Below are 27,853 nucleotides of genomic sequence, written 5' to 3'. Positions count from 1 at the left end.
ACAGCAAACCACACACCTCTATCCCAAATCGAGCTGAGCCAACATGGACTTTGTCAAAGGGAGGTCATGTCTGACAAATCTGTTAGAATTCTGTGAGGATGTAATGAGCAAGTTAGACAAAGGAGAGCCAGTGGACGTGGTTTATTGGCTTTCCAGAAAGCCTTTGATAAGGTGCTGCCCAGGAGGCAGCTAAATAAGATAAGAGCCCATGGTATTAGGGACAAGATTCTGGCATGGACAGAGGATTGGCTGACTGGCAGAAAGCAGAGAGTGGGGATAAAGGGGTCTTTTTCAGGATGGCAGCAGGTGACTTGCGGAGCTCCACAGGGGTCAGTGTTGTGACCACAACCATTCACGTTATACATTAACAATCTGGACGAAGGTACTGCAAGCATTGTTGCTACATTTGTGGAGGGACAGGTATTGTTGAGGAAGTGGGAAGGCTACAGAACAACTTGGACATGCTAGGAGAGAGAGCAAAGAAATGGCAGATGGATTACAATGTGGCAAAGTGTGAGGCTATACAGTTTGTAAGGAAGAATAGAGGCACAGATTTTTTTCTAAATAGGGAAAAATTTGGAAATCTGAAACACAAAAGGACTTGAAAGTCCTCGTTCAGGATTCTCTTAAGGTTAACATGCAGGTTCAGTTGGCTCACCACGTTTGGTATACTGTGAGCAGTTTTGTGCCCCCACTCTAAGGAAGGATGTGCTAATGTTGGAATGGGTCCAGAAAAGGTTTACAAGAATGATCCTGGAGATGAAGGGTTTGTCATATGAGGAGTGGTTGAGGACTCTGGATCTGTACTTGTTGGAGTTTCTATGGGTTAAGGGGGAATCTGATTGAAGCTTACAGAATACTGAGAGGCCTGGATAGAGTGGGTGGGGAGAAGATGCTTCCACTAGTAGGAGAGTCTAGGACCCAAGGGCACAACCTCAGAGAAACCTTCCCATGTCGGCGCAACATCGAGGGCCGAAGGGCTTATTCTGTGCTGCATTGTTCTATGTTCTATGTTCTAAAAGGGTTGACACTTTTGATCTGAGATGAGGAATTTCTTTAGCCAGAGGGTGGGGAATCTGTGGAGCTCATTGCCACAGAGAGCTGTGGAGGCCAAGTCATTGAGTGTATTTAAGACAGAGATAGCAAGATTCTTGAAATTGGGTGAAATAAATGCACAGAGGTCCGTTTCCTGTCACCACGTCACCCTTTATTTATTTGTGCATAGCATGCTAGCTCTGGCCAGTCAGCTCAGAGTCAGTCCCCTCAACAGGAGATTTCCAAATTCCCGTTAATAGATATTTTTCTAATCAACCTGTTCAGAGATATTCTTACAAACCTCTGTAGCAGACAGCATTTGAACCTGAGCCTCCTGGTTCAGAGGTAAGGACACTATTACTGTACCACAAGAGGCCTCATCCCCTGTTAAGATGGGTCAGGCAGTGCCTTTTGATTGGCCCACCTAAACAAGGACCTCAGTCAACGGGATCCACCTGGTTCCAATCACTACATCAGGAGATCAAGGGTTACAGGCAGAAGGCAGGAGATTGGGGTTGATAAATATATCAGCCATGATCGAATGGTGGAGCACTCTCTGAAATAACTCCCCAGAGGCTGGTATCCCGTCACCAAATCCCCCTTTATTTACAGGTGGAGAGTCCTTGACACTGATCCAGCTCCCTCAGAGCCAGCTCTCAGAGCGAACGGGATGTCTGAGACTCTGTTTCTATCTGTCAGCCACCGTTCCCTAATCGGACCAAATTAACAACACCAATCAGGGAACTCATATTCTATGAGGTCTACCTGGCTGACCTCATTGAAATCACTGCAGACTTGATGGGTTGAATGGCCTAATTCTGCTCCTTTTGTTTATGGTTTTATGGATTATAAATGATCAGCTCTGTCTTTTCTTGTATTTGTTGTATCATGACTTAACTCTAAAGAGTGTTCCAATAATTCTGTAGAAAAAGTCTAAGAGCCCCATTAAACCATCAAGACAAACAATTTACCCGAGGCTGCTGTTCAAGCTAAAATCAGTCCATATCGGAATTATGGACAGGGTAGATAGTGGAGTTTGAATTGAATAAAAATCTGGAATTAAGAGTCTAATAATGACCATGAAACCATTGTAGATTGTTGGAAAATCCCACCTGGTTCACTAATGTCCTTTAGAGAAGAAAGTGGTCATCCTTACCTGGTCTGGGGTACATGTGACTCCAGACCCACAGCAATGTACTTCACTCTTAAACTGCCTTCTGGGCAATTAGGGATGGGCAATAAATGCTGACCTAGCCAGAGATGCCCTCATCCTGTGAATGAATAAAAGGAGCACAGAGGGGTGAGTATATATAGTTACAGGCAAGCATTCAGACACCACTCACTGGGACGTGGACTGGGCTAGCTGGTACAGACCCATTTTACACAGTCAGCGGCCGAACTGGGATGAAAATCAGAGAGTCACTGTGGGGAAACACCATGATTGGCCAATAGGAACTATCTTTAAGGACTAACTCAAAAAATAGAAGTAAGTTAGAGAAGTGTATTGTAACTAAGGGATTAACTGAGAAGCAAAAGTCAGAGAATAAGAGAAGCAGACTAAAGTTGAGGTAAAGGAAGTATCTTTAAGATTGATTTGAAAATAAGACTAAGCAAGTTCAAGTTCGAATCTGTCATATATGGGAAGGCATGTCCTAGATGGCCATGGGTACAGGAAGAGCTCCCATCTGCAGAAATTTGAACTCTGTGATTTCAGTAGCAGCTGGAGACACTGTGGCACATTGGCGAGGCTGACGGTTACACAGACAGCATGTGGACAAGTGACCACACCTCAGCTCAGGGAACAGGCAGAAAGGAGGTGACCAGCAGGCAGTCCAGGAGAATCAGACAGGCCACCTCCTGCAGTCCCATTTACACATGGGTTTTCTGAGTTGGAAGATGGTGAGAGTGTTGGTTCCTCAAGAGTGTGCACATAGTGAGGTGTGCAGACAGCCAGAAAGCAAGTGTGTTTGTAATAGGGGATTCCTGAACTCGGGGAGCAGGCAGGTACTTCCATGGCCACAGTCATGACTCCAGGATGGTATGTTATCTCCCTGGTGACTGATTTGGGGATGTCACTGAGTATCTGCAAGGAATCCTGATGGGGGAGGGTAATCAGGCAGAGGTCGTGGCATACATTGGTAACAATGATAGCGACAGAATGAGGAATGAGGTCTGGCATCAAGAATGTAGGGAGCTAGTCAGCAGACTAACCAACAGGATCTCAAAGTCTGTAATCTCTGGATGACTCCCAGTGCCATGTGTTAGCGAGTACAGAAGTAGGAGAATAGGGCAGATGAATGGTGGTTTGGGAGTTGGTGCACGACAGAGTTTAGATTCCTGGATCACTGGGAATGTTTCTGGGGAAGGTGGGACAGTCTGTAACACAACCAGAATAGGACTGATGTCCTTGTGGGAGGGTTTGCCAGTGCTATTGGGAGGAGTTTAAACTAGTTCCACAGGGGCAAAGGTCATGGAGCTTGGATACAATAGGGACACAGCATAATACAGTAAAGGAAAGGTCAGCAATAATGTGAAGCAGGGTGGCATCTATGTAGATGCTAGCAGTGTGAGAGATATAACCGATGAGTTAAGGGTGCAGATTCTCACACAGATTGCCATGTTATTGTCATCACAGAGATATGTTTGAGGGAGGGGCAGGACAGGTAACTCAACATTCCGGGGACAGGATTTTCAGGCAGAACAGGGGAGAGTGTAAAAGATGAGAGGGTGTCATATCGTTGATTAAAGAGACAGTTACTGCAGTAAGGAAGGTTGAACAGTTAGAAGGATTTTAAATGATGATCTGTGTGAGGAGTTTAGGAACACAAAGGAGGCAGCCACATTACTGGGAGTGTATGATATAAACACACCCCAACTCCAAACAGTCACTAGAAACAGAGGAGGAGATATGTAGATAATACACTGAATTGTGCAAATAATAGGGAAATTATTTGAGGGATATTTCAAGACCCCAATATTCATTGGAATAGTCTTGGTGTAGAGGGTTTAGGGAGGGATAGATTTCTTGAAATGTATTCAGGCGAACATTTTATATTAACATATAGATGGTCCTATAAGGGACAGAATAATGTTGGACGTCACTCTGGAGAACAAAGCTGGACAGGTGTTTGAGGTGGCAGCAAGGGAGCACTTTAGTGACAGAAACATAGAAACATAGAAAATAGGTGCAGGAGTAGGCCATTCAAGCCTGCTCCACCATTCAATATGATCACGGCTCATCCCATTCCCACCCCCTCTCCATAACACTTGATCCCTGTAGCTGCAAGGGCCATATCCAGTTCCATCTTGAACCTATCTAATAAATTGGCCCCAGCAACTTCCTGTGGGAGAAAATTCCACAGGTTCACAACTCTCTGGGTGAAGAAATTCTTCCCCATCTCAGTCCTGAGTGGCTCACCCCTTATTCTTACACTGTGACCCCTAGTTCGGGACTTCCCCAACATCAGGAACATTCTTCCCACATCGAGCCTGTCCAGTCCCATCAGGATTTTATATGTTTCTTTGAGATTCCTCCTCATTTTTCTAAATTCCAGTGAGTACAAGCCAAGTCGATCCAGCCTTTCCTCATATGCCAATCCTGCCGTCCCGGGAATCAGTCTGGTGAACTCCCTCAATAGCAAGAATCTCCTTCCTCAGACCCGGAGACCAAAACTGCCCACAATCCTCAAGGTATGGCCTCACCAAGGCCCTGTGTAACTGCAGCAAGACATCCTTACTCTGGTACTCCAACCCTCTCACTATCAAGGCCAACATGCCATCAGCTTTCCTCACTGCCTGCTGCACCTACATGCCAACCTTCAGTGACTGTTCCACCATGACACCCAGGTCTCGTTGCAGCACACCTTTTCCTAAACTGCCACCATTCAGACAATTATCTGCCTTCCTGTTTTTGTTACTGAAGTGGATAACCTCACATTTTTCCACATTATATTACATTTGCCACAAGTATGTGCCCACTCAACCAGTCTGTCCAAGTCACCCTGCAGCCTCTTAGCATCCTCCTCACAGCTCACACTGCCACCCAGCTTAGTGTCATCTGGAAATGTGGAGATATGGTGTTCAATTCCTTCATTCAAATTGTTAATGTGTATTGTGAACAACTGGGGTCCCAGCACTGAACCCTGTGGTACCCCACTCATCACTGCCTGCCAATCTGAAAAGGACCCATTTATTCCAACTCTTTACTTCCTGTCTGCCAACCAATTCTCTATCCACGTCAATACATTACCTCCAATACCATGAGCTTCAATTTTTCTTCTTAATCTCTTGTGTGGAACCTTATCAAAAGCCTTTTGAAAGTCCAAAGACACAATATCCACTAATTTACCCTTGTCCACTCTTCTGGTCATATCCTCAAAAAAATTCCAGAAGATTTGTCAAGTGTGATTTCCCAACAGTGAATCCAGGACCGATTCTGTGACCTCTTTTCAAACGCTCAGTTATTACATCCTTAATGATTGCCTCCAGCATTTTCCACACCGTGGATGTCACGCTCACAGGCCTATAATTTCCCATTTTCTCTCTCCCTCCTTTTTGAAAAAGTGGGGTTACATTAGTTACCTTCCATGTCCACAACATGTTACAATTTAAATTTTAAGGAAAGGAAAGGGATGGTCAGAAAGAAAAGGGTTTAGGATTGGAGGAAGTCTGATTTTATTACAATAAGACAGGTCTGGCCAAAGTACAGCTGCTTATGGGTAAATCTACAGCAGAATAGTGGGAGGCATTGAAAAAGAAATGGGGTTGGAATCAGGCCCAACATATTTCCTTCAGTGTGAAATGTCAGAACAACAAGCTCAGAGAAGCCTGGATTTGCAGGAATAATCAGCACTGAATAGGAGGAAAAGAGAGATATATAACAGGGAGCAAACCAACAAAGGCCTGAGAGGAGTATTGAAAGTGCAGGGGGCACTCACAAAAGCAATTAGGGGGGCAAAGATTGGGTATGATATAACACTGGCAGGTAACATCAGGAAGAATCCCAAAATTTTCTACAAATATATCAAGATAGGTTGTGACAAGATATTGAAAGGATGCTGAGCTGGGCTGACAAGTGACAGATGGAGTTCAACCTGGAAAAGTGTGAAGTGATCCATTTTGGAAGATCAAATTTGAATGCAGAATACAGGGTTAAAGGCAGGGTTCTTGGCAATATGGAGGGAGAGAGGGATCTTGGGGTCCATGTCTATAGAACCCTCAAAGTTACCCCCCAAGTTGATAGGGTTATTAAGAAGGCATATGGTGTGTTGGCTTTCATTAACAGGGGAATTGAGGTTAAGAGCCGCCAGGTTATGCTGAAGCTCTACAGAGCCCTGATTAGACCACATTTGGAATATTGTGTTCAGTTCTGATTTCCTCATTATAGGAAGGATGTGGAAGCTTTAGAGAGGGTACAGAGGAGATTTCCCAGGGTGCTGCCTGGACTGAGGGTGTGTCTTATGAAGAAAGGTTGAGGGAGCTGGGGCTTTTCTCATTGGAGCGAAGAAAGATGAGAGGTGACTTGATAGAGGTCTACAAGATAATGAGAAGTATAGAGAGTGTGGATAGCAAGAGATTTTTTTCCCAGGGCAGAAATGTCTATCATGACGGGACATAATTTTAAGATGATTGGAGGAAGGTTTATGGGAGATGTCAGAGGTATGTTCTTTACACAGAGAGTGGTGGGTGTGTGAAATGCACTGCCAGCGGTGGTAGTGGAGTCAGAGACATTAGGCACATTTAAGCGACTCTTGGAGAGGGACATGGATGATAGTAAAATGAAGGGTATGTAGGTTAGTTTGATCTTCGAGTAGGATAAAAGGCCAGCACAACAAGGCTGAAGGGCCTGTACTGTGCTGTACTGTTCTATGTTCGATGAAGAGGATAATGGGAAAAGAGCAAGGAGGCAATCTCTGCATGGAGCTGGGTGACTTTGGTAGAGTGTGAAATGAGTTTTTCATTTCTGTCTTCACTCAGGAGAATTTGTGAAGTGGGACATGAGGTTCTTGAGCAGATGGATATTGAGACTGAGGCTTAAAAGTGGATAAATACCAGGTCTGGATGAGGGATGAAATTACAGGGGCCCTGCCCCAAATGTTTAATTCCTCTCTGGCCACAGGAGAGTGCTGGAGGACAGCTGATGATCCTGAAGCTTCCCACTATCAGGGTAAAATCATACCTGGAGTCAGACACAGCCTGAGTGAGTATCTAGTTCCAGGACTTTGGAGGCAGTGTGGGAATTTGGCGCAGAGGCAGGAGATGTTTTTTTTTTGCCTTTTTTTGGCTCAATTTTTGAGGTTCTTATTTTAATGGAATGAAAGGAAGTCTGGGATCAGGGGCCCAGCATGAAACAAACTGGCGTTACAGGAAAATTCATTGTTTGGTAATAAGTTAAAAATCACACAACACCAGGTTATAGTCCAACAGGCTTAATTGGAAGCACACTAGCTTTCGGAGCGACGCTCCTTCATCAGGTGAGTTTGGTAATAATTGCTAATTTGACAATCCGTTATAGATGACTTTCAGATTGAAAATAAATAAGAGAAATGTTCGCAGATGACAAACTAAAAGACCAGCAGGAAATTTAAAAACAAGACAAATGAAGATTGAAGTAAATGAAATAGAGATGCTGGGCCATGTGATGTGTTGTAACTGCATGATGTGGGAGTTTGTAGACCCCATTGTGGGTCAGTGACCACATCTGCAGCAAGTGTTGGTGGCTCGAGGAACTCCGGCTCAGAGTCGATGAGCTGGAGTCTGAGCTTCAAACACTGTGACACATCAGGGAGGGGAAGAGTTACCTGGATGGTGTGTTTCAGGAGACAGTCACACCCCTCAGATTAACCACCTTGAATTGGGTCAGTGCTCAGGGACAGGAGGGTGTGACTATGGGTGAGGCAGATAGACGGATCCAGGAAGTAGTGCTGAAGGAGTCTCAGCCTTTGAGCTTGTCAAACAGTGTTGAGATTCTTGCTCCCTGTGTGGGTGAGTGTGGGCACTGTAGGGAGGTGAGCAAACTGACCACAGCACTGTGGTACAGGGAACCACTCAAGAAGGGGGGAGACAAGAGAAATGTAGTTATAATCGGGGATAGTATAGACTGGGGATAGACACTTCTGTGGAGCTGGGATCAATTGTCCTGAAAGTTGTGTTGCCTGCCCTGTACCTGGATCCAGGATATCTATTGGTACTGCAGAGGAAGTTGGGCTGGGATGGGATACATCCAGTTGTTGTGGTCCATGTTGACATCAATGAAATAGGTCGAAAGAGGAAACAAATTCTGCCAAGGGAATATGAGCAGCTAGGGGGACTAATTAAAAAGCTGGACAAAAAAGGTAATAGCCTCCAGATTCCTACCTGACCCATGAGCTAATTGGCACAGGGTCAACAAGATTAAAGAGGTAAATGCATAGCTCAGAGATTGGTGTGGGAGAAAGGGGTTCAAATTCATGGGACAGTGGTATCAGTACTGGAGAAGGAAGGAACTGTCCTGATGGGATCTGAAAATCATGCTGGGACCAATGTCCTGGTGATATGCATAACTAGGACTGTGGATAGGGCTTTAAACTAAATAGTGGTAAATGGGAGAAATTATAACAACAAAAGTAAAGGAGAAAGTAGGATTATAGGTTTATGATGGAGTGGATTGTTACCAGAAACTCAGAGGAGGGGAGAAAATATGTGAACATCACATTGTTTCAAGGAACCACAAAAGGGTAGGGAAATGTGGTGACTGAAAAAACTTAAAGACATTGTGCTTTTATGTACAATACATTTGGAATATGATAGATGAACTGACGGTGAAAATTAAGGTAAATGAATCCATAGTTATTATGGAAACATGGAGGTCAAAACTGGGAACTGAATATTCAGGGGCCTTTCAGAGAGTCAGGAGAGATGGAAAAAGTGGTGAGGTAGCACTGTTAGACAAAGATGAATTAAGGACAGTTGTGAGAACTGATTTAGGATCGGATGATGTCAAGTCCATTTGGGGAGAGGTAAAAACCAACAAGGGAAAGAAGACATTGGATGGAACAGTGTGCAGAACCCAACCAGCAGGCACTCTGTGAGAAAGGCTATCAATCAACAAATAATAGCAGCATATGAACAGAATACAGCAATAATTATGGGTGACTTTAATTTTCATGTTGCCTAGGGCAATAAAATCAGAAAGGATAGCTATGATAACAAATTCATAGAGTGCATGAGGGATAGTTTCCAACAGCAAAATGTCACGGAGCCATCCAGGGAGCAGGTTGTCTTAGATCAGGAAATAGGTAATGAGGCAGGCTTAATAAACAACCTTCCAGGAAATAGTGATCATAATATGATAGAATTTAATATTCAGTTAGAGAGTGAGAAGCTTGTGTCAGAACCAGTTGTGTTTAACGTAAATAAGGGGAATTACAACGAAACGAGGATGGATTTAACTGAAGTAAACTGAGCAGATAGTTTTGAAGGAATGACAGTAAGCAAGCAGTGGCAGATATTTAAGGAGGTCATTCATGACACTCAGCAAAAACACATCCCAGTAAGGAGGGAAGATTCCAACAGAGGGTTAAACCAATCATGGCCAAACAAGGAGGTTAAGAAGAGTACAAAGTTGAAAGAGAAAGTATAGAGAAAGGATAGAGTCAGAGATAGCGCCAAAGACTGGGATCAATTACGAATCCAGTAAAGGAGGCCGAAAGAGATTAGAAAGACAGAAAATAAATGATATGGGGAAACTAGCGAGAAATATAAAAACTGACAACAAGAACTACTTTAAATCTATAAAAATGAATAGGCAATGTCAAGTGAAAATACCACCCTCAGAAAATGATTCTGGGAAGACAGTTTTGGAGATCAAGGAAATACCAGAGAAGTTAAACAGATAATTTGCATCAGCCTTTACAGTGGAAGACACTTCAAATATTCCATTAATATCAGGGAGGAATTAAGTATCATCACCATGACTACAGAAGTGATATTAGGCAGATTAAGGGGCTAACGGCAGAAAGGACCCCAGCCTTGATGAACTGCATCCTCAAATTCAAAAAGACGCAGCTTTGGGAGACACTGGGGGGCATTGGCTGTAATTTACTAAAAATCCTTGGATTGTGGAGAAGTAGAGGATTAGAAAACTACCAAATTACACTGCCATTCATAAAGGGAGGTAGGCACAAAGTGAGCACCTATGGGTCAATAACCCTAACATCTATTGTTGGAAAAAGCTTGGAACAAATTGTTACGGATGTCATAGCACATCATTTGGAAAATCATTATCTAATCCAAGCAGAATCAGCATGGCTTCATAAGAGGGAAAGCATATCTGACTATAAGTTTTTTGAGGAAGTCTCAACCAGAATAGATAGAGGCAATGAATAGATGTGTCATATTTGGACTTCTAGGAGGTGTTCAATAAGGTACTGCACAAAAGGTTAAGTCATAAGATAAAAGCCCACAGTGTTAGAAGTAGTATATTGGCATGGAAATGGAATTAGCTCATGGGCAGGGAACAGTAGTTGGGATGAGGGGTTCTTTATCATGTTGGGGACCTGTGACCGGTGACCAGTGGGGTTCCATAGGGAATGAGTGCTAGGACTGCAACTGTTTACAATATAGATTACTGACGTGGAGGAAGGAAGCAAACATACTGAGCCAAACTTGCAGATGACACAAAAACATCTGAAAAAACAAGTTGCAAGAGAATTAGAAACAGTTTGCAGAGAGATACTGATAATTTTAAATAAATGGACAAAAACTTCACAAATGATTACAATGTGGGAAAATGTGAAGTTGTTATTTTTGGAAAGAAGAACAAATGAACAGAGATTTATTTTATTAGAGAAAAATTCAGAAAGCTGAAACAGGGATTTGCAGATAGTTGTGCATGAAACACAGCAAGCCAGCTCACAGGGCAGCAGGTAATTGGGATGGGGTTTGGAGGATAAGAGTAGGAAAGTTTTACTGTACAAGGTGCTGGTGAGATCACATCTGGAGCATTGTGAGCAGTTTTGGACCTCTTATTTAAGGAAAGATATCATTTAATTAGAGGCCATTCAGTGAAGGTTCGCTGGGATGATCCCCGGCATAGACGGATTGCCTTGTGAGCAAACACTAAACAAGTTGGGCCTCTACTCACTGCAGTTCAGAAGAATGAGAGGTAATCTCATTGAAGCATTCATAATTATTCAGAGACTAAGCAGAGTAAATGCTGAGAAAACTAATGAGAGCAGAGTGGTGGACATGATCTATATGGACTTCAGTAAGGTGTTTGACAAGGTTCCCCATGGGAGACTGGTTAGCAAGGTTAGATCACATAGAATACAGGGAAAACTAGCCATTTGGATATAGAACTGGCTCAAAGGAAGAAGACAGAGGGTTGTGGTGAAGAATTGCTTTTCAGACTTTATATAAATGATTTGGATGTGAACATAAGAGTTAAGGTTAGTAAGTTTGCAGATGGCACCAAAATTTGAGATGTAGTGGACAGCAAAGGAAGTTATCTGAGTACAATAAGACCTTGATCAGATGGGCCAATGAACTGAGGAGTGGCTGATTTAAAGAAATATGAGGTGATGCATTTTGGAAAGGCAAATTACAGCAGGAATTATACACTTAATGGTAAGGCATAAGTGAGGTCCTGGGGAGTGTTGCTGAACAAAGAGACCTTGGAGTATAAGTTCATAGTTTTTTGAAAGTGGAGCCCCAGGTAGACAAGATAGTGAAGAAGGCATTTGGTATACTTTTCTTTATTGGTCAGAACATTGAGTATAGGAGTTGGGAGATCATGTTGCAGCTGTACAAGATATTGGTTAGGCCACTTTTGGAATATTGCGCGCGATTCTGGTCTCCCCGATATCCGAAAGATGTTGTGAAACTTAAAAATGTTCAGAAAAGATTTACAAGGATATTGCCAGGGTTGGAGGATTTGAGCTATAGGGAGAGGCTGAAGGGCTCATGCCCGAAACGTCGATTCTCATGCTCCTTGGATGCTGCCTGACCTGTTGCGCTTTTCCAGCAACACATTTTCAGCTCTGCTCTCCAGCATCTGCAGTCCTCACTTTCTCCTAGAGGCTGAACAGGCTGGAGCTGTTTTCCCTGGAGCATCGGAGGCTGAGGGGTGACTTTATAGAAGTTTATAAAATCATGAGGATAAATAGACAATGTCTTTTCCCTGGGGTGGGGGAGTCCAGAACTAGAGGGCATAGGGTTAGGGTGAGAGGGGAAAGATTTAAAAGAAACCTAAGGGGCAACGTTTTCACTCAGAGGGTGGCGCGTGTATGGAATGAGCTGCAAGAGGAAGTGGTGGAGGTTGGTACAATTACAGCGTTTAAAAGGCATCAAGATGGGTTTATGAATAGCAAGGGTTCAGAGGGATATGGGCCAAGTGCTGGCAAATGAGACTAGATTTATTTAGGATATCTGGTCAGCATGGACAAGTTGGACTGAAGGGTCTATATCTGTGTTGTACGGCTCTATGACTCTATAGCTCTATAATATATCCCCTCATGGGAGAGTTGCAGACCAGAAGCATAGTCTCAGAACAAAAAGGGAACCAATTTAAGACCGAGCCAAGGAGGAATTTCTTCCCTCATAGGGTTGTGAGTCTTGGAACTCTCTTTACCACAGGAAGCTGTGGGGCCAGAGTCCTTGTGTATGTTTAAGGCTGCGGTAGATTTTTCATCGGTTGGGGATTCAGCAGTTATGGAGAAAACACAGGAACATGGACATGAAGAACCTTGGATCAGCCATGAATGGCCTCCTCCTGCTCCTACTTTTGACAGTCTTATCATCCAAATGGTGTAGGTTATGAGGACAGGGCAGATATGTTGGTGCTGTTTGGTCACAGCTGGATAAGCTTAGGTTGTTTTCTTTGGAGCAGGGAAGGTTGGGGGAAATCTGGGTAGAGGTGTATAAGATTATGAGGGGCATAGACAGGGTCCTCTTAGTCAAAGGGTCATTAATAATGGAGGATAATTTTAAAATGCAGAAGATTTGGGGGGATTTGAGGAAAAACATTTCCATCCAGTGGGCATTGGAGTCTGGGATGCTCTGTCTGAGAGGGTAGTTGAGGTGGAAAACCTCACAACATTTAAGAAGTACCTGAAATGTTGTAACATGAAGGCTATGGGCCTAATGCAGGAAAGTGGGACCAGTACAGAGTTAATGTGGAGTTCACTGTGCAGTCACAATGGCCGTTTCTGTCGTATACAATTCTATGGTTGTCAGATGAAAGAACAAGTTCCTCTGCTTCTTTCAGATCACATAATGGGCTCAGTTAGATTCAGCTGCTAGGCACATCGGCTTTGGTTTTCATACCTCACCTGGAAGGAGCTATCTGTGATGGTGCCCTCTGGGCTGAGATTTGTGCCTTTTATGGGGAAAATGGGGAGAGTGAATGATGCTCACAATGCTGTGAATCAGAGGAAACTGATGCTGCTGAGTCAGGGTTGACACTGACCTCAAGCTGATCCCTCTGCTGTTAGTTGTAAGGAGAGAGAGTTCTGGCTATCACAGTCAATGACATCTCTGAGACAGAAAGAGCCAGGTGGCTGGAAACCTGCTATTTTTCTGCTGAAGCTCCACTCTTGGAAGCTGACCCTCTCCAGGGGCACTGGGTGCACCTTGGCTCTGATATTCATTCATGTTCTACACACTCTCATTTGAAGTCCTATGACCAACAGCTTTGAAAGGAATCCCGTACCTCAGCTGAAAGGTCATCAGCTTGTAGATTCATTTCTTTGACCTTCCACAGACTCGGTATTTCCAACACTTTCTGGTTTAATTTCTGATTTCCAATATTCACACAGTTTTGCTTTTCTATGTGATTAATTTTTAACATGGGCATTGCTGGCTAGCCCAGTATTTATTGCCTGTCCCTAGTTGCCCTTGGGAAGGTGGTGGTGAGCTGCTGCAGCCCACCTGCTGCAGGAGAAGGCAAGTTGCTATCGTCTTAGCAAACCACAGGCCTGCACTCTCATTACAGACAGATGACTGATGGTGTTTGAACCTAAGGGTCACCACTCCTCAGGCAAGGAGAGAGGTTGAGAAGGAAAGTCCCTGATGGTAGCCTCAGCTGGCATGGGAATTGTACCCATGTGTTGGCATCACTCTGCATCACAAATCGCTGTACAACCAATTGAGACAAACTGTAGGTAGACCCTCAATGCCTTTAGGGAGGGAGTTTCAGGATTTTGACCCAGCGACAGTGAAGGAACGACGATATATTTCCAGGTTAGGATGTTGACTGGCTTGGAGGGGAACTTGCAGGGGGTGGTGTTCCCATGTATCTGCTGCCCTTGTCCTTCTAGATGGAAGTGATGTGGGTTTAGAAAATGGTATCTAAGAAGTTTTGATGAATTTCTGTCATGCTTCTTATGAATAATACACATTGTTGCGACTGAGCGTCGGTGGTAGAGGGAATAGATGTTTGTGAACGTTGTACCAATTAAACAGGGGATGCTTTGTCCAGAATGGTGTCGAGTTTCTTGAATGTTGTTGGAGCTGCACCCATCCAGGCAAGTGGGGAGTATACCATCACACTCCTGACTTGTGCCTTGTAGATGGTGGACAGGCTTTGAGGGGTCAGGAGGTGAATTACTCACTGCAGTATTCCAAGCATCTAGAATATAGAAAATTACAGTGCAGTACAGGCCCTTCGGCCCTCGATGTTGCGCCGACCTGTCATACCAATCTGAAGCCCATCTAACCTACACTATTCCATGTACATCCATATGCTTGTCCAATGACGACTTAAATGTACTTAAAGTTGGCAAATCTACTACCGTTGCAGGCAAAGCATTCCATACCCTTACTACTGTCTGAATAAAGAAACTACCTCTGACATCTGTCCTATATCTATCACCCCCACTTTAAAGCTATGCCCCCTCGTGCTCGCCATCACCATACATGGAAAAAGGTTCTCCCTGTCCACCCTATCTAACCGTCTGATTATCTTACATGTCTCTATTAAGGCACCTCTCAACCTTCTTCTCTCTAACGAAAACAACCTCAAGTCCCTCAGCCTTTCCTCATAAGACCTTCCCTCCATACCAGGCAACATCCGAGTAAATCTCCTCTGCACCCTTTCCAAAGCTTCCACATCCTTCTTATAATGCGGTGACCAGAACTGTACACAGTACTCCAAGTGCAGCCGTACCAGAGTTTTGTACAGCTGCAGCATAACCTCATGGTTCCGGAACTCGATCCCTCTATTAATAAAAGCTAAAACACTGTATGCCTTCTTAACAACCCTGTCAACCTGGGTGGCAACTTTCAAGGATCTGTGTACCTGGACACCGAGATCTCTCTGCTCATCTACACTACCAAGAATCTTACCATTAGCCCAGTACTTTGCATTCCGGTTACTCTGACCAAAGTGAATCACCTCACACTTGTCCGCATTAAACTCCATTTGCCACCTCTCAGCCCAGCTCTGCAGCTTATCTATGTCTCTCTGCAACCTACTACATCCTTCGTCACTATCCACAACTCCACCGACCTTAGTGTCGTCTGCAAATTTACTAACCCACCCTTCTACGCCCTCATCCAGGTCATTTATAAAAATGACGAACAGCAGTGGACCCAACACCGACCCTTGCAGTATACCACTGGTAACTGGACTCCAGGATGAACATTTCCCATCAACCACCACCCTCTGTCTTCTTTCAGCAAACCAATTACTGATCCAAACTGCTATATCTCCCACAATCCCATTCCTCCGCATTTTGTACAATAGCCTACTATGGGGAACCTTATTGAACACCTTGCTGAAATCCATATACACCACATCAACCAGTTTACTCTCATCTACCTGTTTGGTCACCTTCTCAAAGAACTCAATAAGGTTTATGAGGCATAACCTGCTCTTGCAGTCACTGTATTTATGTGGCTGGAAACCAGAACTTAAGGTGGGGGGGTGTAATAAATAAGAACAAATATTTCAGTACAAGTTGCAGTTTGAGTGAGTGACCCTTGTTGGAACCTGATAACCTCAATATTAGAAGCCTAACATTAATGTAGATGGTAAATGAACCCTGGTTTGTAACCTGTGCCAGATTGGTTGGCTTTTTGCTTTCCATGAAGTGAATGCATTGCCAATGCTGTATAGATCATATTTGGAGCACATAATGAGCATGTCTTTATATGTCCTAAGATTTCCAGAAGATAAATACATTGATATATTGAGTAATATTTAACTACAAATTAGTTTTAGCATTATTTTAACAGGAACAATGATCCATTTGCTCTGAATGGCTCATTGTTGTTGGAACAAAGGGATGCCTTACAATCAGCTGATCATCGGCAGTTTCTAGCTTTGTTCCTTTGTAACCTCATACACAGTGGAACACAAGGATTCAAGGTCTGGATATTGAATTGGCTAATCTGAGAATTCTCCATCCTTACAGCCTGCAAACACAGTAATATGTTGAAGGTTACATCTATTTCACAGTTCAACAATTCTGACCAAAGGGAAACATGGACAATCTCCACTTTGTTCTACCTTCTTCAGCAAACTCTGGGAAGGAGAAACCTCTTCACTTGTTCTGCATAGGCCACAGTGCCTGGCATTAACGTAAAGACTTAGCGCCCCAGTATTTGCTGGCACCACTGCTGAGTCAATCGCACTTAGCATTTCTGTACGATGACTATATGTCTCCAAGATGACTGTTACACTTTTGATCAAGAACAAACATGGACCACAAAGTCTGCAAAATGCTTAGTGTGTGATGCACATTAAATGTCAGTCACTTCACTTTACTCAGAACTCATTAACCTCAAGATGACTGTAACTGGGATGAGCTGTTGAGTGGTTGATGAATCTCTGTGGCATTTCTTTGTCTGCATTGTCTCAGGGACATTCACCTACTGTCTGGTCTGTGTGATGTTTGTGCAATTTCAAAACCAGATTTGTTCGTTCCCCCATCTGATTGCCAATTTGATTAATGTTAATGCAAGAAGTGATCAGTACTACATCCTACCTATCACAGTATAAGTCTAACTCATCCCTTAACCTCCTGCCAGACCAGTGTCCAGGTGAACTGTTCATAAACATATTTGATATTAACCTTGCATGATTATATCAAAAATTTCACAGCTGTAGGGAATAAGTTTGGAAAGTCGAAGTTCATCACATTTGGTGTAAAGTCATGCCCTGATCTTTCAGCAACTTCAAAGCATACTTGTGCCTATTTATGAATTCAGTCTCTGGACACGAAGAAACATTTACACTATATTCTTCAGATGATGAAATACAAGGCACGATTCAAGAAACAACTTGTAGGTCCTACCTCAAGGCATCAAAACTGTCATAGGACCCAACCGTATAATGCCGAAATAATTTCTTTGCTCTGTCTGTTCGGGTTTCTGTGGAGAGGCAAGAAAGAGAAATTTAGGTCTTTTAAAACAATTCAAACAGAAACTTGCTGGAGAAACACAGCAGGTCTGGCAGCATCTGTGGAGAGAGAAATAGAGTTAACATTTTGAATCTGGCAGAGTCACAGAATCAAACAGAATGGAAAAGGCCCTTCAGCCCATTGAATCTGTGCTGACCTATCTACAGTAATCTCACTACATTATCCTTCTTCGGTTCTGAAAAAGACACATACTCGACTCAAAACGCTTACTCTGTTTCTGAACCACTGATTCTGCCAGACCTGTTGAGCTTCCTGCTTTTCTTTCTGATTTGCAGTATCTGCAGTCTGATGATTTAACTTGATTGGTCAAATGAATCTCTTGGTATCTGCACTTCTTGGAAACAGCAGAAGTCCCATTATCAGCAAACAGGAAAGGGAGGGGCAGAATGGGAGAGGGGGAAAAGAGAGAGGGGGAAGGGAGGGGCAGAATGGGAGAGGGGGAAAGGGAAAGGGGGAAAGTGGGGAGCAGAATGGGAGAGGGGGAAAGGGAGAGGGGGAAAGTGGGGAGCAGAATGGGAGAGGGGGAAAGTGAGAGGGGGAAAGGGAGGAGGTGGAAGGGGAGAGGAGGAAGTGGTGGGGATGGAGGGGGTGAGGGTGGAGGGGGGAGGTGGAACTGAGAGATGGAAGGATTGGGGAGGGGGGTGGAAGTGGGGAGGTGAAAGGGGGGAGATGGAGCAGGGAGGTGGAAGGGGGGAGGTGGAAGGGGAGGTGGAAGGGGGAAGGTGGAAGGGGGGAGGTGGATGGAGGAAGTGGAAGGGGGGAGGTGGAAGGGGAGGTGGAAGGGGGAAGGTGGAAGGGGGGAGGTGAAAGGGGATAGAAGGGGGGAGGTGGAAGGGGTATAGAAGGGGGGAATGGAAGGGGGGAGATGGAAGGGGGGAGGTGGAGCGGGGACATGGAAGGGGGATGTAGAAGGGGAGAGTGGAAGAGGTATAGAAGGGGGGAGGTGGAAGGGGGGAGGTGGAAGGGGGGAGGTGGAAGGGGGAGATGGAAGGGGAATAGAAGGGGGGAATGGAAGGGGGGAGATGGAAGGGGGGAGGTGGAGCGGGGACATGGAAGGGGGATGTAGAAGGGGAGAGTGGAAGAGGTATAGAAGGGGGGAGGTGGAGGGGGGAGGTGGAAGGGGGGAGGTGGAAGGGGGAGATGGAAGGGGAATAGAAGGGGGGAGGTGGAAGGGGGAGATGGAAGGGGTATAGAAGGGGGGAGGTGGAAGGTGAGAGGTGGAAGGCGTATAGAAGGGGGGAGGTGGAAGGGGGAGGTGGAAGGGGGAGGTGGAAGGGGGGAGGTGGAAGGGGATAGAAAGGGGGAGGTGGAAGGGGGAGGTGGAAGGGGGGAGGTGGAAGGGGGATAGAAGGGGGGAGGTGGAAGGGGGGAGGTGGAAGGGGGAGGTGGAAGGGGGGAGGTGGAAGGGGGATAGAAGGGGGGAGGTGGAAGGGGGGAGGTGGAAGGGACACAGTAGATGATGCTGCTGGATTAGAGCCTGCAGACCAAATCAGAGTACTTTTGGCTCAGTGCCCCTGCAGGGTGGCCACTGATGATGCTCATTACTGAGGTTCATGGAGGGGGTACCTCAATGGTGAGTGCCTTTAAGGAGGGGCAGTGTGGCACACTGCCAGTGAGCTGGGGAGGGTGATGAGGGATGAGTGCTCCTGATATAACTGCCAGGAGGGTGGTCACTGCCATCAGCCCATGAGGTGACCAAAAGTTGGGCCGACCTTGAACCCACTTGGACACTATCAGAGCTCAGCTAATGGTCTCATCCAGGGAGACCAGGCTGACCAATGTGAGGAGAATGTTCATGAAGGAGGATGAGATCCTTATTTGGTCATTCAAACCACACAACTGGCAAGCGACCATCTTTCTTGGCACTGGCAAAATGACCCAGTGATGGGAAGATGAGATGCCCCTTTCTGATGCCTTACTGTTCCATTTAGCTATCGACCCTGCACATTCACCCCTCCCACCAGCATCTCCCTCACTGCCACCTCATTCACCCCCACCTCTCCCACTAATACCACCTCCTGCCTCCAAGTCTGTCCTCAAACTACCCAGAAAGTTCTGGTCTCTGTCTCAGCAATGTCTAAACACGGACAGCTTTCATGAGATAATGTGTCCTTGCTTCAGAAACAATGAGGGAGGGTCCACCACTAGCTCCAACTGAGCCACTCTGTAGAAGACCAGAGCTTTCAAACACTTGTGGAACATACATTCCATTTAGTAATTTTATTGCTTCTAGTTGTCACATTGCAAAAGTACTACAAAGAGACCCACAGTGATCATTTTCTGTGAAACTGCACCTTTATTGACAGGAAACAGACTCTAAGCTCTTCATAGTACCTGTCCAAACCAGAGAACCATTGACATTCTGGGCAAAGCGTATTCCCCAGTCCACAGAACTGAACTGGATAATCTGGCCATTATCATTTTGCTGTTGCTGAAGAGCTTGCTGGGTGTAAATTGGCTATTGTGTTTTCTGTTGTGTTTTGGATTTTGTAAAATGTAAGCATCGTCTTGATCAGGCATAGAAACACCGAAACACAGAAAATAGAAGCCTGCTCCACCATTCAATATGATCATGGCTAATGATGCAATCTCAGTATCCGATTCCCACTTTCTCCCCATGCCCCTTGATCCCTGTAGCTGCAAGGGCCATATCCAGCTTCATCCTGAACCTCTCTAATAAATAGGTCCCAGCAGTTTCCTGTGGAAGAGAGTTCCACAGGTTCACAACTCTCTGGGTGAAGAAATTCTTCCCCATCTCAGTCCTGAATGGCTTACCCCTTTATTCTTACACTGTGACCCCTAGTTCGGGACTTCCCCAACATCAGGAACATTCTTCCCACATCGAGTCTGTCCAGTCCCATCAGGATTTTATATGTTTCTTTGAGATTCCTCCTCATTTTTCTAAATTCCAGTGAGTACAAGCCCAATCGATCGAGCCTTTCCTCATATGCCAGTCCTGCCGTCCCGGGAATCAGTCTGGTGAACTCCCTCAATAGCAAGAATCTCCTTCCTCAGACTCGGAGACCAAAACTGCCCACAATCCTCAGGGTATGGCCTCACCAAGGCCCTGTGTAACTGCAGCAAGACATCCTTACTCTGATACTCCAACCCTCTTGCTATCAATGCTCCATCGATCTTAGGTTAGTAAATAATTTGTTTATTTATTGACTGAATGTGGGCACCACTGTCAAGGCTTGCATTTCTGTGCATTCTGCATTTCTATTGAGAAGGTGGGGGTGAGCTGCCTTCTTGAACCGCTGCAGTCCATGTGCTGTTGGTAGACCTACAATGCCTTTGGGGAGAGTATTCCAGGATTTTGTCCCAGCGACAGTGAAGGAACGGTGATGTATTTCCGAGGATGGTGAGTGTCTTGGAGGGGAACTTGCAGGTGGTCATGTTCTCATGTATCTGCTGCTCTTGTCCTTGAAGGCAATACAGATCTCGGGTTTGGGAGGTGTTGTCAAAATTGCTCTAGTTCAGTGTGTCACACTGCAGAGTGCGTGTGATGGAGGCTATTCCTGTTTATGAGAATGGATGGGGTAGATCTCAAGGTAACTGCTTTGCCATGGAGTTGAGACTGTCTGAGTGAGGGACTGAATCTGCATCTCACTCACCTCCTCCACACTGCGATAGCAACCATTCCTCAGTGTGAAGTTTCATCACAAGAAGGTTATATCTTCGCTTGCTCGCCTTCCAGTTCACTGTCTATTCCTGGTGAATGCTTGAATGATTCTCCATGTTCATTACCGCCATGGGTATCACCACTCTTTGGTCACCTCAAACTTATACAGGCGAAACAATAGACAATAGACAATAGGTGCATGAATAGGCTATTCTGCCCTTCAAGCCTGCACCACCATTCAATATGATCATGGCTGATCATCCTTAATCAGTGTCCTGTTCCTGCCTTATCTCCATAACCCTTGATTCCACTCTCCTTGAGAGCTCTATCCAACTCTTTCTTAAATGAATCCAGAGACTGGGCCTCCACTGCCCTCTGGGGCAGAGCATTCCACACAGCCAGCACTCTCTGGGTGAAGAAGTTTCTCCTCATCTCTGTCCTAAATGGCCCACCCCTTATTTTTAAGCTGTGTCCTCTGGAAACATATGACTAAAATGCAGTGAGCATGATTATTTTTTTCTGTAATTCGAGAAAGGTTCTGTGAGTTGGCTAGGACATGATGGATTGGAAGATACAGGATCAAAAGAAGGCCATTCAGCCCATCAAGTCTGCTCTGCCAGAAGCTGGATAAGCTCAGATTGATCTCTTTGGAGCAGAGAAGGCTCAGGGGGCACCTGATAGTGGTGTATAAGACAGGCAGAGACAAGGTCCGTCTTAGTCAAAGAGCATTCTGTTGTGATACGCTGATCCACTTTGTATGGTACGATCTGCCTGTATAGCATGCAAAACCACACTTTTCACTGTATCCCTGTACATGTGACAACAATAAATCAAACTCATTCTTTTTCACTCGTGGGATGTGGACATCATTGGCTAGCTGATATTTATTGCCTGTCCCTAGCTATGCTTGAATTGAGTGACTTGCTACAGAGTCAATGGTACTGCTGTGGGTCTGGAGTCACATATTGGCCAGACCAGGTAAGGATGGTAGATTTTCATCCTGAAACACCTTAGTGAGCCAGATACCTTTTTCCTGAAAATCAGCAATAATTTCACAGTCATTAGCAGATTCTTAATTCCAGACATTTTTATTGGATTAAAATTCCACCATCTGCTGCGATGAGTTTTGAACCCAGGTCCCTGGGTTTCTGGTTTAATAGCCTGATGATACTACTACAAGGCCAGCGCCTCCCCCTGACTATTACAGAATCAAGTCTGAGACAGAAAGCTCCATGATTGACCTTTCTGTCCCTCCCAAATTTGAGATCTTCAGTGGCTATTCAAGAATCATCCAAAGATTCAGCCTGCCACTGCTGGGCTTATTCAGGCTTCAGGATCTGTTCCTGTGTCATGTTCCCTATAGATCAACCTGCAGGGCTACTTTTCCCCTGGGATGGGGGATCGAGACCTCAATCAAGGTGCCTGGTCAAGGGACTGGCTATCAGGAAGGGGGCTGCACATTGAGAGCCATTCCCTGCCCTTGCTTCAGAACTGTACTGTCTGCGTCATGCCAACCCGAGGAGCCCTGGGTGCTCTTCTGGATATGGCCAGGACTCCTGGGGGTACTGCTGAGTACAAGAGCTGCCTGCTTCTGATTGGCCAGCAGTTAGGCAGGATGCCTCTTCTCAGGGTTTTCACTGATGCTGAATGTGACCTCCCCATGTCTGCTCGCCAGCAGATGGCTTTTCTTGGAAGAAGTTAGTGAGGGTTCCCTCACCAGCTCGCTAGACACCTGTCAAAACCCCCATCACCTTCTCCAGCATCCTTCACTAACTGACAGATATACATGTGATTCTATCATGGCTGTGAAAACGGGAGGATTGAAATGGAAACAGGACAGGCTGGAAGTGCACAGCAGCACCGGGGAAATTGCAAAGAGATCCTGGTGTGACAATGGCCGTACAGCTGTAACATGAACCCAACAGACACTGGGCACCTCCAGCACTTTCGATCTTCACCCATTGCACAGCCTGTTGTGTGCCCCCTTAGTCACTGGCTGCTACCAGCAACATCCATCCACAGAAAAACTCTCCGTGCAACAAACTGCTGAAAGTACAAATAAACAAGTAAACTGCAGCCAGAAAGAAGTAAAAGGGTTGTGATGAAATTATTACAGAAAGATGATCAGGATTGCAAACAGCATGTTACTCTGACCTTGAGCCTCATTCAGAGATTAGTGACTAAATCAACTTTGTTCACTGTTCTCATTTTCTGTAAATGATAATCCTTTACATCCCAGTGTACTGAAGGGGGGAGCCCGAGAAACAGAAACAGAAACAGAATCTATTGATCATCATCTTTTAAGATTCTATAGACTCCGGAACATAGAACATAGAACGTTCCAGCGCAGTACAGGCCCTTCGGCCCTCGAGGTTGTGCTGATCTGTGGAACCAATCTGAAGCCTATCTATCCTAGACTATTCCATTTTCATCCATATGTCTATCCCGTGACCATTTAAATGCCCTTAAAGTTGGCGAGCCTACTATTGTTGCAGACAGTGTCTTGCCCTTACTACTCTCTGAATAAAGAATCTATCTTTAACATCTGTCCTATATCTATGACCCCTCAATTTAAAGCTACATCCCCTCGTGTTACCCATCACCATCCAAGGATAAAGGATCTCATTGTCCACCCCATCTAACCCTCTGATTATCTTATATGTCTCAATTAAGTCACCTCCCAATACTCTTCTCTGTAACGAAAACAGCCTCAAGTCCCTCAGCCTTTCCTCATAAGACCTTCCCTCCATACCAGGCAACATCCTAGTAAATCTCCTCTGCACCCTTTCCAAATCTTCCATCTTCTTCTTATAATGCGGTGACCAGAACTGTACGCAATACTCCAAGTACGGCCGCACCAAAAGTTTGTACAGCTGTAGCATGACCTCGTGGCTCTGAAACTCAATCCCTCTACCTATAAAAGCTAACACACTATACACCTTCTTAACAACGCTTTCAACCTGGATGGCAACTTTCAGGATCTATGTACATGGAAAACAAGATCTCTCTGCTCATCTACACTACCAAGAATCTTACCATTAGCCCCTTACTCTCTATTCCTGTTGCTCCTTTCAAACTGAATCATCTCACACCTTTCTGCATTAAACTCCATTTGCCAGCTCTGCAGCTTATCTGTGTCCTTCTATAACATATAATATCCTTCAGCACCATCCACAACTCTACTGACCTTAGTGTCATCTGCAAATTTACTAACCCACCCTTCTACGCCCTCATCACCATCATTTATCAAAATGACAAACAGCAGTGGACCCAACACCGACCCTTGCGATACACCACTAGTAACTGAGTTCCAGGATGAACATTTCTCATCAACCACCACCCACTGTCTTCTTATAGCTAGCCAATTCCTGATCCAAACCACTAAATCACCCTCAATTCCATTCCTCCATATTTTCTGTAATAGCCTACCGTGGGGAACATTATCAAATGCCTTACTGAAATCCAAATACACCACACCAACCACTTTACCCTCACCCACCTGTTTGGTCACCTTCTCAAAGAACTCAATAAGGTTAGTGAGGCACGACCTACCCTTCACAAAATCATGTTGAATATGAACAATTCCTAAAGATTGGAGGGTCGCTAATGTAACTGCGTAATTTTAGAAGGGAGGCAGAGAAACATCAGAGAATTGTAGGCTGGTAAGCTTGACAACAGTAGTGAGGAGAAAGTTAGAGGCCATCAAAAAAAGTTTAATAGCAGAACACTTGGAAGATCGTGACAGGGTTGGACAGAGTCAGCATGGATTTATGAAGAGAAAGTCATGTTTGACAAATCTGCTGGAATTGATGAGGATGGAACTAATAGATTAGATATGAGAGAGCAAGTGTATGTGTTTTACTTGGACTTTCAGAAGACTTTTGACAAAGTGCCACATGAGAGATTATCGTATAAAACTTTTAATATCTGCAAAAGGCATTTGCTACCAGAAAAACATGAGATGCCAATCTTCTAATTATTCCCTCCCTGCCTCAAGGCCATGAGGGCAGGGAAGATACTAACAAGTATCTTGTATCAGTGTTTACTGTGGAAAAGGACATGGAAGGTATAAAATGTAGGGAAATAGATTTACAAGGATATTGCCAGGGTTGGAGGATTTGAGCTATAGGGAGAGGCTGAACAGGATGGGGCTGTTTTCCCTGGAGCGTCAGAGGCTGAGGGGTGACCTTATAAGAGGTTTATAAAATCACCAGGGGCATGGATAGGATAAAAAGACAAAGTATTTTCCCTGGGTTGGGGGAGTCCAGAACTAGAGGGCATAGGTTTAGGGTGAGAGGGGAAAGACACAAAAGAGACCTATGGGGCAACTTTTTCACTCAGAGAATGGTATGTGTATGGAATGAGCTGCCAGAGGATGTGGTGGAGGCTAGAACGATTGCAACATTTAAAAGGCATCTGGATGGGTATATGAATAGAAAGGGTTTGGAGGGAAATGGGCTGGGTGCTGGCAGGTGGGACTAGGTTGGGTTGGGATATCTAGTTGGCATGGACAGGTTGGACCGAATGGTCTGTTTCCATGCTGTACATCTCCATGACTCTGTGACTACATATAGAATTAGGTCACTTGACCCATCATGTCTGATGAGATATTGAATGGTATCATACGAATATAATTCTCATGACTCAAAGAGTTCCTTGTGAGCCAAATAATAACTCTAACTTTTTGTATTTAGATTAAATGATAGTCAACACCACAAATGTAGCAATTTTCTGAAATACTGGAAGAATTGATGGTCAATTCTGTTCTCCATAAGACTAACAGCTGAGCAACTAGTGGTGATTCATAAATGGTAGCAAATACCTTAGCTCGGATTCCTGGATTATTCACACACTGCAGGGCATGCACCATTGAACTTACTAATTTGTTATAAATTATACCAAGCTGGCCTGTTAACTTTCCTTAACCATATTGTTCAAAAAGGGGAGAAGGGACAGCTCTGGTAATTATCGACTAACGAGCCTTATTTTGGTTGTTGGAAATTGTTGGAAAAGGGTTATAAGAGACAGGATTTATAATCCTCTAAAGAGGAATAGGTTGGTTAGGATTAGTTTTGTGCCTCACAAACCTTATTGAGTTCTTTGAGAAGGTGACCAAAACAGATGGATGAGGGTAAAGCTGTTGATGTGGTGAATATGGATTTCAGTAAGGCATTTGATAAGGTTCTCCATGTTAGGATATTCACAAAATACGAAGGCATAGGATTGAGGGTGATTTAGTGGTTTGGATCAGAAAGACAGAGGGTGGTGGCTGTTGGGAAATGTTCACCCTGGAGTCCAGTTACCAGTGGTGTACCACAAGGATCTGTTTTGGGGCCACTGCTGTTTTTTATTTTTATAACTTACCTGGATGAGGGCGTAGAAGGATGGGTTAATAATTTGCAGATGACACTAAGGTTGGTAGAGTTGAGGATAGTGCTGAAGGATGTTGTAGGTTCCAGAGGGACATAGATAAGCTGCAGAGCTGGGCTGAGAGGTGGCAAATGGAGCTTAATGTGGAAATGTGTGAGGTGATTCACTTTAGAAGGAGCAACAGGAATGCAGAGTACTGGGCTAATGGTAAGATTCTTGGTAGTGTAGATGAGCAGAGAGATCTCGGTGTTCATGTACATAGGTCCCTGAAAGTTGCCACCCAGGTTGATAGTGTTGTTAAGAAGGCATATGGTGTGATAGCTTTTATTGGTAGAGGGATTGAATTTTGGAACCATGAGGTCATGCTGCAGCTGTACAAAACTCTGGTGCGGCTGCACTTGGAGTATTGTGTACAGTTCTGGTCACCGCATTATAAGAAGGATATGGTAGCTTTGGAAAGGGTTCAGAGGAGATTTACTAGGAAGATTGAGAGGTGACTTAATTGAGACGTGTAAGATCATCAGAGGGACATAGGGTGAACAGTGAGAGCTTTTTTTCCTCGGATGGTGATGGCTAGCACGAGGGGACATAACTTTAAATTGAGGGGTGATAGATATGGGAAAGATGTCAGGTAGTTTCTTTACTCAGAGAGTAGCAGGGGGCGTGGAATGCACTGCCTGCAACAGTAGTAGACTTGCCAATTTTAAGGCCATTTAAATGGTCATTGGATAAACATATGGACGAGAATGGAATAGTGTAGGTTAGATGGGTTTCAGATTGGTTACACAGGTCGGTGCAACATCAAGGGCTGAATGGCCTGTACTGAGCTGGAATGTTCGATGTTTCTATGTTCATATTGTTATAAACCCCAGCAATATAAACACAAATACTCTATTAATTTATTTGCTGTAAACCACTAATTGATTTAAAAACAAAGATAGCAGCCACTTTACAAGGACTCTCAATCCCAGTTAAAATGTCTGAATGTTTGCACCCTTCCCCATTCCACACTTCAAAGCCATTAAGTGGAGCCTACCTGTTTCCAAAGACTGGTCAGGAATAATTGGAGTATAAATGGGAATCATTGTCTCTCCCATTAACAAAGCATCCAGAAGTTCACCTGAGTACTCAACTGAGTGGAGACAACCAATTAGCCACAATCGCTTTAATGGGACTCTTGTGAAAGGACTATGTACTGATGTGATCCAATCCTGTAAACCAGACACATGGAATCCACAATATCACAACCACATATGGTGCAACTAGGCAGCTGGAAGGAGATGTAACATGCCTGTTTAATTACTTGTTATCTCTCTGAAACCAGGAAAGGTAGAGAAGGTACTGAAGAACAAAGCTCCCTGGGTGGGTCTTGTTCTCTCTTCATGCAGCTGGCAATATTGAACTCTGTCAGCTATTTTTGACTCAA

General features: G+C 44.6%; 1 protein-coding gene across 7 annotated transcripts in view; it reads right to left on the bottom strand.

Annotated features, from left to right (window-relative positions):
• Positions 1-27,853, bottom strand: part of LOC122557603 (SH3 and multiple ankyrin repeat domains protein 2-like) — a 1,564,835-nt gene that overhangs the window by 762,042 nt on the left and 774,940 nt on the right. For all 7 annotated transcript variants that reach the window (XM_087996234.1, XM_087996235.1, XM_087996236.1 and 4 more), the window contains one exon: positions 17,310-17,385. In XM_087996234.1, the coding sequence (XP_087852360.1) occupies positions 17,310-17,385 (76 nt within the window). The remainder of the gene's footprint in view (positions 1-17,309; positions 17,386-27,853) is intronic.

Source organism: Chiloscyllium plagiosum, unplaced genomic scaffold (assembly GCF_037043375.1).
Source record: "Chiloscyllium plagiosum isolate Xiang-an unplaced genomic scaffold, Cpla_swu_hap1 HiC_scaffold_18, whole genome shotgun sequence".
NCBI lineage: Eukaryota > Metazoa > Chordata > Chondrichthyes > Orectolobiformes > Hemiscylliidae > Chiloscyllium > Chiloscyllium plagiosum.
The sequence above is the reverse complement of the archived record's forward strand: the minus strand, read 5'-3'. Positions and strand labels throughout refer to the sequence as shown.